The 17,817-nt window shown below is 39.9% G+C and overlaps 1 protein-coding gene and 1 long non-coding RNA gene across 2 annotated transcripts in view; both read right to left on the bottom strand.

Moving 5' to 3' along the window:
• Positions 1 to 9,840: 9,840 nt before the first annotated feature.
• Positions 9,841 to 13,819, bottom strand: LOC107659438 (regulator of G-protein signaling 9-binding protein B-like). Its single transcript, XM_016448386.1, has 3 exons — positions 13,207 to 13,819; positions 11,383 to 11,689; positions 9,841 to 10,900 (listed from the first exon to the last, which is right to left on the bottom strand). The coding sequence occupies exons 1-3, from the start codon at positions 13,294 to 13,296 to the stop codon at positions 10,533 to 10,535; spliced, it is 765 nt and encodes a 254-aa protein (XP_016303872.1). The 5' UTR covers positions 13,297 to 13,819; the 3' UTR covers positions 9,841 to 10,532.
• Positions 13,820 to 15,567: 1,748 nt separating this feature from the next.
• LOC107659437 (uncharacterized) overlaps positions 15,568 to 17,817 on the bottom strand; it is a 13,979-nt gene continuing 11,729 nt past the window's right edge. The window contains exons 5-6 of the long non-coding RNA XR_001630910.1: positions 15,843 to 15,916; positions 15,568 to 15,749 (exon numbers count right to left, since the gene is read on the bottom strand). This is a non-coding gene — a long non-coding RNA (uncharacterized LOC107659437). The remainder of the gene's footprint in view (positions 15,750 to 15,842; positions 15,917 to 17,817) is intronic.

Raw genomic sequence — 17,817 nt, 5'->3', positions numbered from 1 at the left:
GAGAGGACCAGGCCTGGATTTTATGTTGTTGTTTTATTATGTTTTATGCGCCAGTCGTCTGAGAGTGGCTGCCGCTTTTACTTTCATTTTGTGTTAATTCATTTGTTTATTAAAGTTTTGTGTTTAAATGTTCACCGTTTCCTGCCTCCTTCTTCCCGATCTACAAACTTTGTTACAATCTTGAACAGAAACTCCCCTGAGTAAGGCCCACAATGTAGCCATTCCCCACATGGAGTGGGCTTACAAGCCCTTAAGCAGTTGAAGACCCTTGCAAATATAAGCTAAAGATATAGCCTCTATGATCCAATGAGACTACCATTGACGAGACAACAGCTTCATTTGTGAGGTGTAGCCCAAGACACAAACAGCTGGTCATGAGTCCTGAAACTTGCTGTCCTTTTCACATACATATGAAGAGCCCGTACCGGACATATTGAATTCAACTTCTGCTCCCCCGGAAAAGAGAACGGAGGAGGGTGAAAAGCTGCCAGTTCAGTAGATGGGCACCTATATGCTGAGTGCACTACCTTAGGCACAAAAGCAGGGTTAGCACGAAAGGAAACCTTAGTGAGCCCTGGAGCGAACTGAAAATAAGACGGACTACAGACAAAGCATGTTAGTCACTCGCACGCTTAGCTGTTACTAAAGCTATGAGCAGCACCGTCAGCACCGTGGAGGAAAGCATGAGACAGGAGATCCCTCCATGGAGGAAAGCATGAGACAGGAGATCCCTCTGTGGAGGGAGGCAGAGCTGGACTGGGACAAAAAATCGGCCCTGGCATTTTTTGGTCCAGGCGGCCCACCACCACTTCGATATATATACATATATATATCGATATATCGAAGTGGTGGTGGGCGTATATACAGGTGCATCTCAATAAATTAGAATGTCGTGGAAAAGTTCATTTATTTCAGTAATTCAACTCAAATTGTGCAACTCGTGTATTAAATAAATTCAATGCACACAGACTGAAGTAGTTTAAGTCTTTGGTTCTTTTAATTGTGATGATTTTGGCTCACATTTAACAAAAACCCACCAATTCACTATCTCAACCAAATGAAGCTCCTTCCAACTGTTTGGGACATCTGGAAAATCGATTGTTCGGAGAATAAAAGGTGAACGCTTCAATGAGTCCTGTGTTGTGCCAACAGTGAAGCATCCTGAGACCATCGATGTGCGGGGTTGCTTTTCAACCAAGGGAGTGGGCTCTCTCATAATTCTGCCCAAAAACACTGCCATGAATAAAGAATGGTATCAAAACGTCCTGCAAGAGCCACTTCTTCCAACAATCCTTGAGCAATTTGGTGATGATCCATGCATTTTCCAGCATGATGGAGCACCATGTCACAAAGCAAGAGTGATAAAGATGTGGCTCGAAGATGATTACATTGAAATTTTGGATCCGTGGCCAGGCAACTCCCCAGATCCCAATCCCACAGAGAACCTGTGGTCAGTCCTCAAAAGGCGAGTGGACAAGCAGAAGCCCACAAATTGTGATCAACTCCGAGAACTAATAAGGCAAGAATGGATGGCCATCAGTCAGGATTTGGCCCAGAAGCTAATATCCAGCATGCCAGAGCGAATCGCAGAGGTTATGAAGAACAAGGGTCAACACTGTAAATATTGACTCATTATATATATTTTTAAGACATATGATATATCCTTATTATTTTTCAGTATACCATAGAAACATGTTGAAAAATAATCTACAAATACTGAAGCAGCAAACTTTGCAAAACACAATTTATGTCACTGCCAAAACCTTTGGCCATGACTGTAGACCACAACAGAGACATTTTTTAATGTGTACATTAAAAACATAACGCCATAATTAACTTTGGTAATTGTTTGCCAACTTTTGCCATGAATCTGACAGTTTTATTTATCAAAAGTAACTTTGAATTCACAAAGTTACACTTTATACAACAAAATATTTTGGGGGCCATGAAAAATTTGTGAAAATGATCAAAAATACTGATGCTATCTGGGAACTTTTTTAAAGCGCTGGTGGGGAAAACAGTTAATTTATATGAATTATACATGACTTCTAACTGCTGCTGAAAAGCCTCTTCACTTCATGTCAATAGTTCCTTTTTTCACCTCATTCATTATGCTGATGTTTCAAATCACCAGTAAACTGTCAAAAGCTCATTTCATTGGTGTCAGCTGTGTAAATAAATGATTGTAAATGAGAAAATTATGAATTTTAATTCATTTAATTAACATGTACATAAAAATGTATGTAATGAAGTATTACTTTGTGTTGCTAGTTTGGAGTTATGATCACTGTGGGGCATCTGTTAGAATGCACAAGTCTTTGTTCTCCATTTACATTCTCTTTATTCCAGCTTGTTTCAAGTTACAGGTGGACAGAGATGTGGTTAATTCTTTCTGCACGCACAAATCCACTAATGCAAGATTAACTGCATAAATAACACTAAAGAGCTGATTTCCTTCTGCCCGTCGCTCCACTGCAAACTAAACAACTTCCGCCTAAGAACGCAATAATACGTCAGGCAGTTATATGATGACAGTCTATTAGCGCCCCCTACTGGACTGACCCACACTTTCCTTTCCAACAGCCGCCCCCAAATTTGTTCCACAAATTTGCAGTTATTGGGGCAACCCTTTGCCCTCATCATCTGTAGTAGCGGGGAGGCGGATCAGACGGCTGACAGGTCTGACATATGTCCGATCATTCACCTTAACTTCTGCTGTACGTATTCGACCATCAGCTCCGGTGAACACCTTGCTTATCCGTCCAACTGGCCATAGTGCTCTCGGCAGCTGAGGGTCTACTATGAGCACCACTGTGTTTGGTTGGAGGGGATCTGTGTCAGTTTGCCATTTCTCCCGGATTTGCAAAGCAGGCAAGTAGTTTTTTAGGAACTGTGACCAGAATCTATCTGCAAGGACTTGACAGGCCCTCCAGCGCCTCCGACTGAGTAAATTGGAATCATGGTAAATAGTTTGTGGCAGTGAAGGGTCTAGCCGCCCCATCAAAAGGAGATTTGGGGTAATTGGATCTGGGTCAGCCAGATCAGAGGAGACATAACCCAAGGGTTTTGAATTCAGGATTCCCTCAATTTCAATGAGGATGGTGTTGAGCATCTCCTCAGTCACAGTCTGGGCATTGAGGGTGGCATTTAAGGCTGTCTTTATGGAACGGATTTCCCTTTCCCAGGTACCTCCAAAGTGAGGTGCATTGGGACGGTTGAATATGAACTTAATCTGGTGCTGTGCCAGGTAAGTTCGCAACGAAGGGTGCATGGCTTTGAAGGCGTCATGGAGTTCTCGCTCACCTCCTTTGAAATTTGTCCCTTGGTCCGACAGTAGCTCAGCAGGCTTGCCCAAATGAACAATGAACCTCCTCAGGGCCATTAGAAAGGAGTCTGTATCTAGACTGGTCAAGATCTCAATGCTCTTGTAGCTTGTAGTTAAGCATTTAAATAGGATCCCCCATCTCTTTTCATTGCGGCGACCTATTTTAACTAAGAAGGGCCCAAAGCAGTCCACTCCAGTAGAGAAGAACGCAGGACACTGCAAACGAAGTCGGGCGGGAGGCAGATCTGCCATCTGAGGAAGGATTGGGTGTGCTCTCCATCTCTGACATTCTAGACAGGCACGTTGCTCTTTCCGAACAGCTTCACGACCCCGAAGTATCCAGTACCTGCGTCGTAGTTCTCCAAAAAGTCGCTCAGAACCAGGGTGCTTTAAGCTACTGTCTACATGTCGAATGAGCATTCTAGTCACGAGGTGCTTCGGATCCAGAACAATTGGGTGAACTATTTCTGGTTCCAGCTGGTTACATCTACATAGTCTGCCACCAACACGAATGATGTGTACATCTTTGTCAAGTTCAGTTGCCAGCAGAGCTAGACGGCTCGATGGTGGTACTGGTCTACCAGAGACCTGGTCACCAGCTTCTCATTCTTGTATGGCAAAACATCGAGCTGCCAAAGCCTTTCCACATGGTGATGCAGCTCAGCTGATGGGGAGAGTGTTGCAATGAACAGTCATGACTGGGTTCCATGTTGCAGTGGTAAGCACTTAGTAGGGCCTTGAAGTGTCCAGCCAAGTCTCGTCTTAACTGCCACAGGACCCCCAGGTGGTCCTAATCTTACTGGCTGGATTGGGGTTATTAAGTGCGGGAAGTCTGATCCAATGAGAAGAAGGGGTTGGGCACATTTGATTTCTGGCAAGTGCAATTTTCTCAAGTATTTGTATTTGCGCTGCAATCGTTCCACTGGGTATGTGTGCTCCGCTAGACCCAACTGAACTGCAGTAAAAGCTCCTCCGATCTTATAAACTCTCTCGGGTTGGCTGGCTGGTGAGATAGTGAAGGACACAGAGGAACCTTGTATCACTCGTAAGTCTTGTCGCACTGTTCTCAGTGTGAGGCTCTCTGAGGGACCCTGGAGTTTTAACTTCAGTGCTGCCTCCTGGAGGAGAATTGTTCGCTCTGATCCATCATCTAGGATAGCGTAAGTTTCCAGGGTATGATTACCGTTCCGCAGGAGAACTTTACTGACCTTGAGGAGGACTTGGTTGCATCCAGCCTTTCTGTCCAGATAAAGAATGTCAGTAGAGGAATTTACAAGTCCACAAAGTGTTTCAGCACTGGCTTTCTCCTCTTTTGACGGTTCTTCTGTTTTGGTGTTAACATCATGAAGAGCATTCAGATGTTTGCCTTTACAGGTGCAACAGCTGACTCTCAGACGACACTGTGCTGCTTGGTGGCTGCGGCCACATCTCCAACAGCGACCGTTGTTTATCACCCACTGTTTCTGCTGCAGTTTAGTGAGATAAGAGAAGTTAGAACAGTCATCAAGATTGTGCAGGTTATTACAGCAGTAAGGGCAATACAGTCTGGACTTCTCAGGTAACTGTGAAGGGACCTTCGCTGTGGAAGATGCTTCAGAAATAGTTTGTGTAGAGCCCAAGAGCACAGTCATTGGCCTGTTTCTTCCTTTACCATCTTTCCTGTGGTCTGTTTGCCTTTTAGTTGCATCTTTGTGAGTCCCTATCCGATCAAACACATCACCACCTTCCTGAATCTGTAGCTCATACTCCAACCACCCTGCAAAGTCTAAAAGTGAGGGCACTCCTCTCTTTAGTGGGTGAAGATACCACCTAAAGTTGGCTCTGAGATCCTGGGGTAACTTACTGCTTAGTCTGGCTACATGTGATCCGCACTGAAGTTCAACGAGTCCTTCTTGTTTTAGCTGTTCTAGCATTCCAACCAGCGCTCTGACTCTCAGTGCAAATTTACGGAATCCCATAGAATCTCCTGAACGGATAGGGGGTCCATCCATCAACTCTGCAATTCTCCGCAAAGCTAGTTGGTGAGGCTGGCCATAGTGCTGGATGAGAGAGGCCATTGTGTCTGAGTAAGGGTACAGAGAGTTACTATAAGAGTCAGCGATTAAGAGGGCTTCTTCAAATTTGAGATGGTCCAGCAAAATTTGGTATTTGAACCTCTCAGTTGCATCAGGGGGGAGGATATTCTCCAAGGATATTCGCAGTCTTGCAAACTCTCTAGGGTCATCACACGTGAAGTCTGGGATTGAAGGTTTGGGACCCCTATACGATCTCTCCTGGCTACGTGGTCGTACATCTAGCTGAAGCTCTAGTCCCTTGGAGGTGGCATTGGAGGAGCCGCAGTATTAGTAAGGCTTGACCATGATTCTGATTGTCCTGTTTCATCATCTGGCTGTTGATAGTTCGGCGTGGATGGGGAAGATGACGGCTTCAGTTCTAGTTTAAGAATGCGTTCATTTAGCTCCTCCAGGACCTCTATGATTCTGTGATCTGGATTGGGCTGTCTTGGTCTCTCATCTGATGTCACTGGGGGAGGTGGTGGTGGCCAGTCTTCATCCTCTTCAGCAATAGCCGATTGATGAACAGGCTGAGGTGGTATATCAGCTACAGTTTGCCTCATTCTGACACTAGGAGAATGTTCTGTTGCTAATGGCAGAGGATGAGGAGGTGACAAAGCATAATTCTTGTCCATTTGACGTTGCATATCCAAGGCAGTCTGGTATAACTTCCTGTTATCCTCCTGCAGCTGCTGAAGAACTTCTAACATAGGCGGGGTGTGCTGGGATGGTATTGGTGTGCTCTCATAAAGAGGAACATAAGCTGAGGCTGAAGGCTTTGCTTCCATGCCTTCTATGCTCCAGTTGTATGGAACGGAGTGCTGGGGAAGAGGTGTGATCTCGGCGGGTCTCTCCCTATATTTCCTGCTTTCTCTCATTCCCGAAAAATGTTCACTGGGTTCATCAAATACTATTGGAAACTTACTGCTTAGTCTGGCTACATGTGATCCGCACTGAAGTTCAACGAGTCCTTCTTGTTTTAGCTGTTCTAGCATTCCAACCAGCGCTCTGACTCTCAGTGCAAATTTACGGAATCCCATAGAATCTCCTGAACGGATAGGGGGTCCATCCATCAACTCTGCAATTCTCCGCAAAGCTAGTTGGTGAGGCTGGCCATAGTGCTGGATGAGAGAGGCCATTGTGTCTGAGTAAGGGTACAGAGAGTTACTATAAGAGTCAGCGATTAAGAGGGCTTCTTCAAATTTGAGATGGTCCAGCAAAATTTGGTATTTGAACCTCTCAGTTGCATCAGGGGGGAGGATATTCTCCAAGGATATTCGCAGTCTTGCAAACTCTCTAGGGTCATCACACGTGAAGTCTGGGATTGAAGGTTTGGGACCCCTATACGATCTCTCCTGGCTACGTGGTCGTACATCAGTGAAGCTGTAGTCCCTTGGAGGTGGCAATGGAGGAGCAGCAGTATTAGTAAGGCTTGACCATGATTCTGATTGTCCTGTTTCATCATCTGGCTGTTGATAGTTCAGCGTGGATGGGGAAGATGACGGCTTCAGTTCTAGTTTAAGAATGCGTTCATTTAGCTCCTCCAGGACCTCTATGATTCTGTGATCTGGATTGGGCTGTCTTGGTCTCTCATCTGATGTCACTGGGGGAGGTGGTGGTGGCCAGTCTTCATCCTCTTCAGCAATAGCCGATTGATGAACAGGCTGAGGTGGTATATCAGCTACAGTTTGCCTCATTCTGACACTAGGAGAATGTTCTGTTGCTAATGGCAGAGGATGAGGAGGTGACAAAGCATAATTCTTGTCCATTTGACGTTGCATATCCAAGGCAGTCTGGTATAACTTCCTGTTATCCTCCTGCAGCTGCTGAAGAACTTCTAACATAGGCGGGGTGTGCTGGGATGGTATTGGTGTGCTCTCATAAAGAGGAACATAAGCTGAGGCTGAAGGCTTTGCTTCCATGCCTTCTATGCTCCAGTTGTATGGAACGGAGTGCTGGGGAAGAGGTGTGATCTCGGCGGGTCTCTCCCTATATTTCCTGCTTTCTCTCATTCCCGAAAAATGTTCACTGGGTTCATCAAATACTATTGGACATGGAAGGTCAACCTCATATTCCTTTAGCCAGACAGGAGGGTTCCTTTGTCGGCGTGAACGAACATCATCTGGTCAGAAATCTCTGTCTGATGGAGCACGAGCCTTCTTCATCCACAGTAATCACCAGATCCGGCTCGAAGGACCAATGTGTAATGAAGTATTACTTTGTGTTGCTAGTTTGTAGTTATGATCACTGTGGGGCATCTGTTAGAATGCACAAGTCTTTGTTCTCCATTTACATTCTCTTTATTCCAGCTTGTTTCAAGTTACAGGTGGACAGAGATGTGGTTAATTCTTTCTGCACGCACAAATCCACTAATGCAAGATTAACTGCATAAATAACACTAAAGAGCTGATTTCCTTCTGCCCGTCGCTCCACTGCAAACTAAACAACTTCCGCCTAAGAACGCAATAATACGTCAGGCAGTTATATGATAAGACAGTCTATTAGCGCCCCCTACTGGACTGACCCACACTTTCCTTTCCAACAAGAACAGCATGGAAAAACAATGAAAATCTCACCTGCTGCATTTTGGTTGCCATGTCACCATACATAACGACCATGTTTGAATTTGTGATATTTACCATCATATTCCCAGATAGCACATGTACGTCTGCAAGATGTCTGTTAAAGATCTCTTGATCTGGAAAGCATCTGCTTTGGACAAACATCTGAAAGACGTCTGTAAGATGTCAGTTTTACATACATTCTAAATCATAAACATCTTAAAGACATCTAATAGACGTCTATTGGACATCTAGAAGGAAACGTCCTATAGACGTATTGCAGATGAGCAAACACTAAAAAATACGTCTTGCAGATGTAAATGCAGACATCAAATAGATGTCTCCGAAATGTATGCGTGCTATCAGGGTTGACAATGACCTCTGCCTGCTGGGTCATGAATCCTGAAAGGACACAGAACATTTTGATGAATCATTGAATTGGAATTAGCCCGAACATTTTAGAAACATACAAGGAATCTTACCGCTTTCCTCAAGCAGATGAACCATTGCACGAGTATCAAAGAATAACTTCCTATTGCCAGACTTAGCGATGTCTGATTGTTTCAGGTCATACTGTAGAGTTTTAACTGATGTGCTCAACTCTGAAATCAAGACAATAGGGAACAATTATTCAGTAGAATATGCAAATCATAGAGAACTGGTCATAAATAAACAAACAGAATATCTGCAAACCAAGACGTGTGTATCACTTTTAATGGCAAAAACATATATACATACCTCTGACCAAAATGCGTGAACCTCTAACAGCCGAACAGACTCCGTGTCAGACCTTAAATAATGATTAGTCATTATTCCGCTAAATCCATTTCTAATCGCAGAGATTAGATGTATATGGTGTGCAGACCTCATTCTGCCGAAAATAAGCACTTGCGTGTATATAAAGTATAAAATATGTGAAGGACTTCAAATTGTTGCGGGATCGCGGCGGTACGGGACCTGATGTGACCGCATGATTTTGCTTTTCTCTTTGTATTTGTCCCCTACAGTCATTACATTAGACAAAACTTTTGAAATTCCTGGAATAATTCAGAAGAACTGTATATAACTGGAACCGTAACACATTGTGTGTGTGTTTTTCACCACAATAAGAACTGTAAAGGTTTCCAAATTTATCTCCTTTCTCTGTGACAGACCATCTCTGTCAAACTTCCACAGAGCGCGTAAACAATGACGTTTCACGTACACATTCATACAAAACGTACTTACGTTCTGAACAGTTTATCTAAATTGTATACAGGGATTTTCCAAGTACAAAATAGTGCATCAAATGATTAAGAATTAAGTATTTTTATTGTTCAACAAATGGTAAGTGAAAAGAGGTGCTTCAGAACATGTTTATAGTCAACCTCAGGAGGTCAAACGAAATATTGTTTACAATATTGTTTACACTGTTACCAAAATATGGGATACCTCTACAGCGTAAACCCCTGATTGTGTGTGTGTGTGTGTGTGTGTGTGTGTGTGTGTCTGTGTGTGTGTGCGTGTGTGATTTTACAACTTTCTAGCAATAAACATGGAAACTGACAGAAATTAGACTGACTCTAAATTTCAGTCTGATGTTGCCTGACAAGACCTTATGACACATATAGTAAACGGGTTCTAACAGTTTATTTTAAAAATATTATTTATTTAATTATTTTATTTATTTATTTTTACAAAATATAATATTCATGAGATATTTGAAAGTGAAGATATTACAGTGCATGAAGGAAAACAAAAGGATTATCAACATTGTCTCAAAATATTCTGTAAATGAACATTGGAATAATCTATTTCAAATGTCGTTGAAAAAGCAGCCTTCATACTGAGGTAATTACAATATTTAATTTTTTTTCTGTAAACTTTTTATTAATTATGTTTTATTATCAGTTTACTCCTACTTGTTTATAATTAGTAACAGAGTATTAATACCAGTTAACGCTGACTAACATTTTAAAACAAAGAATTCTATTGTTTCTGGCTTTTGTAACAGGTTTCGAAACCTGTTACAAAACTACATAATTAAACATAATTAAGAGCCACAATAGATAAAAACATGTGCATAACATATTAAAGCCCTATGTGTTTCTGTTGGTGGTGTTTTGAGAAGACAGTACACATTTGCTAGGTAATAGTTAAAGGATTAAATGTTGTGTCAGTGTTGATACTGATACTGTATTCACTCAAAAACGAAAACAGATGATGAGCAAAGTTCTGAAGGTACAATATGATGAACCAGCCTATGAACAGTAAACCGATCTTGTGTTTATGCGCAGCATCCTGATAGTACATCAGTAAATCAGAAAGTAAATCAGATTTTACTACTTTTTTTTTTTTTACTATTTTACTACTTTCAATTCAGCAATAGAGCGAAGATTCATTTATCTTGCTTTACTTTACTATAAATGATCACACACTCAAAATTATTGGCAAAGTTTTTTTGATTTGTAAAAGGGAGTCACAGGCTCTGTTGAGATCAAAAGTAAGGAACTGTTACATAGTTAATAAGTACACAGACTGTTGATATTTGGCTGAACACAGCTGAAGAGACCTTGGAAAAAGAAAAACCTACACAACACAAGTGATAAGACTTCAGACCAGGAACACCACACACACTGATAGCACCACGGCAAAGATTGCCACACCAAACAGCATCATTGCTGCAAACATCTGGCTGCGACTGCAAAAGCCTTGAGCTGCCTCTTCGTCAATGGACAGCAGCGCTAGCGAAGCGCTGTCAGTGCTGACGGGGTCAGCATACTGAGGACCCAGTGCCTCCACTGTCCAGCGCAGCACATTGACCTTCAGCTCCATGTCCTCCAGTGTACGGTCCACCTGTGCAATCTCTTGCTCCAGCTGACTCTGCTCCTGACCCTCCATGCTGGATGTCTGGGTACTGCCACCTGCCTCCTGCAGGTCAGGCAGGCTCAAAGCCCGTGCTGCCATCTCTGTTGTCCCCCCTGCTTAAGCAAACACTTGTATCAGGCATATTACAGGGCTGTGACAATTACGTGCAGTCACAATTACGGTTACTCTGCGAAATCCAGTCATTCCAAGAGACCTTAATCAGAGTAGCTCCATTATTAATGTTTCAATGAAAACGAGGCTTAGGGACAGAAGTACAGTGCGTTCAATGGATTGTGCTGTTGTTTAACAACATACCGATTGTTCAGCTGGCGAAATGCCTTTCAGAAAAAAAAACTTTGAGTGGACAAAAACTCCATAAGACAAAAAGTTGTATAGCTCTAAGCCATTGTAAAGACTGAATAATAGACAATGGACACTTGACAATGGTTTTTCAAGCCAAATGTCGCTGAAATTTTGTTAATATGACAGCACATTCACATTTAGTAAGTTTGAGGAATATACAGAAGTTACTTTGTCACTAGCTACTAAATAATTAGTAATCTGTTATGAAACTCCTACAGTTATGCATGCTTACCCTGTATGCCTGTTTGCACCATGGTACTGTTATTGGCCAAGGAAAAGTGCTTGACCATGGTGAAAACCTTGCACATGTCTGCATGTAAGAGCTCCAGACAAGAGGAGAATGCCACCCATAGCAGCTCTGTTTCTTTCCTCTCAGCCTCCGGTAATGTTTTATCCCTCAGTCGAGCTGTCAGGTGGTTTCTGCAGGACAGTGCTAGTGTCTGGGCTCGCTCTCGTGTTTGCCGAAGATCACGTCTTAGGCTGGAGTTGTCCGTGCATCCACCAATACAAGAGGCCAAGTGCCAATAACATGCCACCACCTGAGTCAGATCAGAACAACTATGGTGTTATGAACTTTAACTTTATAAATAAAATAATATATCAATATATTCATTATCTAGACTGATCTCGTATTAATAAACAGAAAAGTTTTGATGCACAATAGGATTTCATTCAGAATAACATGTCATACATCATCCAAACTGTTCTGATATTAATAATGATATGTTACAAATGCCTGTAATACAATACATCACTGACCCAGGTCCATCCCAAGTTCTAGAGCACAAGGAAAGTGTTTTACTTGACATATATTAGGCCTTCTTTTAGAACAAACAATACTGCTTGTGGTGGAAAAAAAACCTTTCCAATTCTAGAAGGAGGAAAAAGAACATATCTAGGAGACATATCTTTTTGGTAGAAATCTGTTTGGTTCTTTAAATCCAACCCAAATCCACATTTTCCATATGTATACTGTATATACTACACTACCAATCAAAAGTTTGGGGTTGGTTAGATTTTTTAATCAAAAGACGTCTCTTATGCTCACCAAGGCTGCATTTATTTAATAAAAAATACAGTAAAAACAGTAATATTGTCAAATATTATTACAATTATTACTTGTTATAAGTTTTCTATTTGAATGTGGGCAATTTTAAAATGTCATTTATTCCTGTGATGGCAAAGCTGAATTTTCAGCAACCATTACTCCAGTCTTCAGTATCACATGATCTTTTTATGTTATAAAATCCCATATATCATTGGTTTTATAAGTTAAGGTAACTGTTCAGGTTATCAAACATCATAGACTAAGGATTAGTTTGAGTGACAAATATTACTTATAATCTGCTTGTCATAAGATGGCTATTTCAGGATAAGCTTTGGAAACTTTTGGGACCTTGGTTCAGTACATGCTGTCTATGGCCATTTGGATAATGCTGCTGATTTTTAAAAAAATGTTTTAACTGTATGCCTGAAGCGAGTATGAATTAATGCTAAAAATAAGTAGGTGAACAGAGTAAACAGGTAATTTTGCTGGGATAGTCAGAGTATTGACATGCCTCCACTGGCTCACACTGAAGATAATCAAGCAGTGCAGCGTGGATCATCCCTACTCAGAGATAGTGCCTTTTCACCCTAAGGCTTGAGGAACCTTTATAAGACGCTTTCATGTTCAGCCTGAAAATAAGGAGAAATGAGGACACGCACATGCTTCGACATCTTTGATCTAAACCTCAATAAGTTTTTCATCACATCTTAAATACGATGGAAAATAAATGACAAATGATTTTCTGAATTTTTTTATCTAATTGATGAACTCCTCTCATTTTTTATCATAATATTTAGCATTAGACCACACAAGAGAAAATATGTGACAACATATAATATTCAGGGAAAGATTTAAATTATATTATATTTTTGTATAAAATCCAGTCTGTTATCAAAAAATGAATGAATGGTGCCCTTATTATTAGAAAAGATATCACCACAAAACTCTCAGAAAAGGAGGTTTGTTTAGAGGAACGACCAGTTACTGGATCATGTAATATCAACTCACCTTGATAAGGGAGTCCACCATTGCTTTTCCCTCTTGCAGTGGCTGTGCTGAAGTTCCATCGTCAGCGACCTTGTTGTTGCACAGTGGCATTGGGTTATGTTTTCAAAGGTAACAAAAGTGAATCCCTGTTCCGAAAGCTACCATCCACCCCCAAACTCAACAACCCTTATACACCCTTTGTCTTAGCTGGAGTAAACTACGGTCCATATTTGAGCTGCCAGTCCTCTCTGAACCTGTGAAAGTTTAATGTATCAATTTTCACCTACAAGAATAAAGATAGGTTAGGATAGGTCAAGGTTACAAAAGGTTCAAAGGTTTCCAAAAAATAATATAAAAAACAGAGAGGTGCGGAGGATTGTGATGTCAAATTCGAGAGTGATAATCCGAGCGATTGACCCCTTTGCACTGAAGCTGTGTGGTTAAGCTCATTACTTGCTGCTGAGAAGTGCGGAGATGCTGGGGCCTGGGAATACGTCACTACCTCCTCTAGGACCCCCATCTTCTTCTTCCATCACTCGCTCTCTCTTTCTTTCTATCTCCTTTCTCTTTGTGTGTGTGTGTGTGTGTGTGTGTGTGTGCCTGAATGACAGGCCAGGCCCTGAGGGGCAGGTTGTGGTCCAGTGTTTGCTGTGGTCAACCAACATGTCCATGGTGACATTGCTTATTTGTTACAAGCTTACACAAAATTAACTGTAATACATAAAATCTAAAGTTTCAATCTAAACATATACAATAAAAATATAAAAACCGTAAGCAAGGATTAGTCAGGCAATTGTTAGTCTCCTCTGTCTCAGGTCAAATTAGATTAGGGGCATGTTAAAATAATCCCTGAAATATATCTGCTGGATTGGTCTGGTTATCCCATTTTAACCACGATCGTACAAACCATACAGGTGCAAATCCTTTGTTGACTAACAAATGGGATATAATTTTGGACAGTATATTAAGTAATTTGACAAGAAATACAAACATATGAATGTGAGATGAAATAGGCCTAAATTATCAACAGACTCTTGGTTTTGTGATTTCTCCTTTCACAGCGCCTATAGGCTTAGGGTTTAAACCTCTACCCAAGAGATCATAAATCAGATTCTCTTGGCATTTAACATTGGTAGTTTTGTAGGCTTGTTGGCTACTTCATGTAGTTTTCATATTATGTTATTTAAGAACAAATAATCAGTGAATTATCACAGTTTGAGATGATTACAGTTAGAGATGTGATTTCAAATTAGTTTTAACCCAGGAACATCTTTCCCAGTGGACAGTTAATTAAATTATTTTGACATGATCACCAAATAATGAAAATCAAACCTTTGATAAGCATGCATAGGCTAATAACATTGCTACATGGTAAACAATTGCAATTCTCTACTTTTGATATACTGTACTATAATAATAGCTTACTCTCAATGTTATATCATTCATTGTGAAGCATAGCACAGTCATGAGTTGGGTTTCTTTTTTCCTTGTACATTTACACAGGCACATCTTTTGCATGAGATGTTACATATTGTACACTGTAAAAAATAAATTGTTGAGAAAACTTGAAAAATAAGGCAACTTGATGCAGTAAGACTTTTGAGTTCTCTTAACAATAGATTTTTAGTTCTGCTCAGTAAAAATACTTTGTTTAGTCAATGTAAATTTGTTTGTTCATGCAATGCTGATTGTCTTATTTTCCTAATAGACAAATTATTGTCACAGCAACTGGAAATAACAATTACTGTCGTTGGGGTAATTAATTTTTTTCTGTTACCTGGATGAAAAAAAATGCATAAAAAATCATCATCACATTACCGAAACTGTTTGTTTACAAATTATAAATGTTAATGGGTAACTTAGTCTAATAATTAGACAACTTTGTTTTTGCTTATATAACAAACTACTTACAAGACTAAAACGCCCAGAACATGGGCATGAGTGTGTGAACATACTCTAGGCCTCAAAACTAGACACACTAACCTTAAGAATGGGGACAGCCAACAAATGTTAAAAAGATGAGATCTTTACATCACAGTACAACAAATAACTAACAATAATGATAGATGAACATACTCTAGGCCTCAAAACTAGACACGCTAACCTCAAGAATGGTGACAACCAACAAATGTTAAAAAGATAAGCTCTTTACATCGCAGTACAAAAAATAACTAACAATAATGACAAAACAACATCAAAAATGTTTAAATGAAGTCAGCAAACAGCAAAACAATAATCCTATAACAGTAACTGCATAATTTATTCATGCTGCAATGCATGCTGGGAACTCACAAAGCCTTAACATTTCAACAATATGAAATTCTTTGTTCAGACAACTGTGTTTGACTAGTTGGGGCAACATTTGTGGTAATTTTGTTGGTGTGACAAGGGTTTTTATGTAGTTTCAAGAAAATAGCATTTTTTAGTATTGGAGACTATTGGAGTATTGCATTTTTTACAGTGTACAATACAAAGGTAATTTGTTTAACAAACATTAAAGCATGCCATTTCATCAGGGTTGACTGTTTAACAGGTTGTTTTCCAGTTCTCTTTTTGTCTTTTATCTGAGGAAAAAAACAAGTTAAACAACTTTTCACAAATAACATGAAAAAAACAAAGCAATTTTATGTGTTTTACAGCATGAAACTTTGACTTACCATTAGTTGTCTTCGGGATTTTGTAACCCTTGAGTTGTGTTTGAGACTTGTGTGTAGTTTTGTTTCCCATCGTTCTGGTGAAAGAACAACGTTAAACACTTAACTATATGGGCCTTCATATATATATATATTCATTCATATATATATATATATACACACACACACACACACACACACACACACACAAACATACATACATACATACAGTGCTGCTTGAAAGTTTATGAACCCTTTAGAATTTTATATATTTCTGCATAAATATGACCCAAAACATAATTAGATTTTCATACGAATCTTGAAAGTAGACAAAGAGAATCCAATCAAACAAAGGAGGCAAAAATATATACTTTGTCATTTATTTATTGAGAAAAATGATCCATATCTATGTGAGTGCCAAAAGTATGTGAATTTTTGCTTTCAGTATCTGGTGGGACCCCCTTTTGCAGCAATAACTGCAAGTAACGTTTCTTGTGACTGCTGATCAGTCCTGCACAACGGCTTGTAGGAATTTATGCCCATTTTTCAGTACAGAACCACTTCAACTCTGTGATGTTGGTGGGTTTCCTCCTATGAACTGCTTGCTTCAGGTCCTTCCACAAAATTTCAATTGGATTAAGGTCCGGAATTTGACTCAGTCATTCCAAAACATTAACTTTGTTCTTCTTTAACCATTCTTTGGTAGAACGACTTGTGTGCTTGGGGTCGTTGTCTTGCTGCATTACCCACTTTCTCTTGAGATTCAGTTCTCGGACAGATGCTGGTATAATTCAGAACTCATTGTTCCATCAATGATGGCAAGCCGTCCTGGACCAGATGCAGCAAAACAGGCCCAAACCATGATACTACCACAGCCAGTGGCGTAGCAAGTCAGCCCCGGGCCCATATGCAAAAAAATTTGTATGGGCCACCCCAAAACGTTATTGGCTCCAACTCGGTTAACTTGTTGATTTTTCTGAAGTGATTAACGTTACGTGTATTCACAAGCTGTTTTATTTACGGTATAAATGCTTGTAAATAATATTTAACGTTTTCAAGTCCATTCATTATTTGTAGCACGCAAGCCACCCAATAATCGCAATAAGCTTTGTGCTTTGTTACTTATATTAAAGCAGGCTTCTGTGTCAGCCTTCTGTCAACTTTATAATAAAATACTACAAACAATAGGCCTAAATGTGTTTTCACGCTTATAAATTTGTAGTGAGATAACTAGCCTATATTCGTCTCAGTTCAAGCAGCATGTGAATCAATGATATTTTCCTCTTTAATATTTGCAGCACGAAATAAACATGAATAAATATTTGAATACATGTTGAAAAAATCTGAACAATTTAATACAAATGAATGTTTCATGAAATCGATCAATTAGAGTTTCAAAAACGTCAATAAGCCTACCTATTATTGCTGTTTTTTATGTTAAATGTGAAGAATGACAGGTTGGATGCCACAGACTTTTTATTTATTTATTTAAAAAAAAATAGTATAGGTGGAATTCTGACATTAACTTCACGCAATAGGCCTATAGCCTGATTTTATTATCATAATTATTCTTAAAATATTATGACGTTAATCTTATTTTTCAACATGATACTAAAAGGCCGCCATAGGCTATTTGTACTGCATGTACACACAATCTTGGCACAGAAGCCCAAAAAACAAAAACAAACAAACAATAAATAAAAAAATAAATGAAATACTAAGGAGATATTTTAATTATTTATTAATGAACTAGTATTTTCTGAGTCAGTGTCACAAGATGAAGTTGACGATCCTGACTCGCCATCTCCTCAGGATGCGCGCCTTTAGAGAGAAATACATCTTTACGGATTAGCCTACATAATGAAATAGTTTTTGTTTTCTATTTGAATTATTTCGTTTCAAAGTATTTAAAGCATTCTATTAGATATATTTATCATGTCTGTGAGGAGGCAATTATTCGCTGAGTTTCGGTTCATCATTGTGAAGCGCTCCTGCTCAA

The sequence above is a fragment of the Sinocyclocheilus anshuiensis genome, unplaced genomic scaffold (genome assembly GCF_001515605.1).
Source record: "Sinocyclocheilus anshuiensis isolate Anshui unplaced genomic scaffold, SAMN03320099.WGS_v1.1 scaffold815, whole genome shotgun sequence".
Taxonomy (NCBI): Eukaryota; Metazoa; Chordata; class Actinopteri; order Cypriniformes; family Cyprinidae; genus Sinocyclocheilus; species Sinocyclocheilus anshuiensis.
The sequence above is the reverse complement of the archived record's forward strand: the minus strand, read 5'-3'. Positions and strand labels throughout refer to the sequence as shown.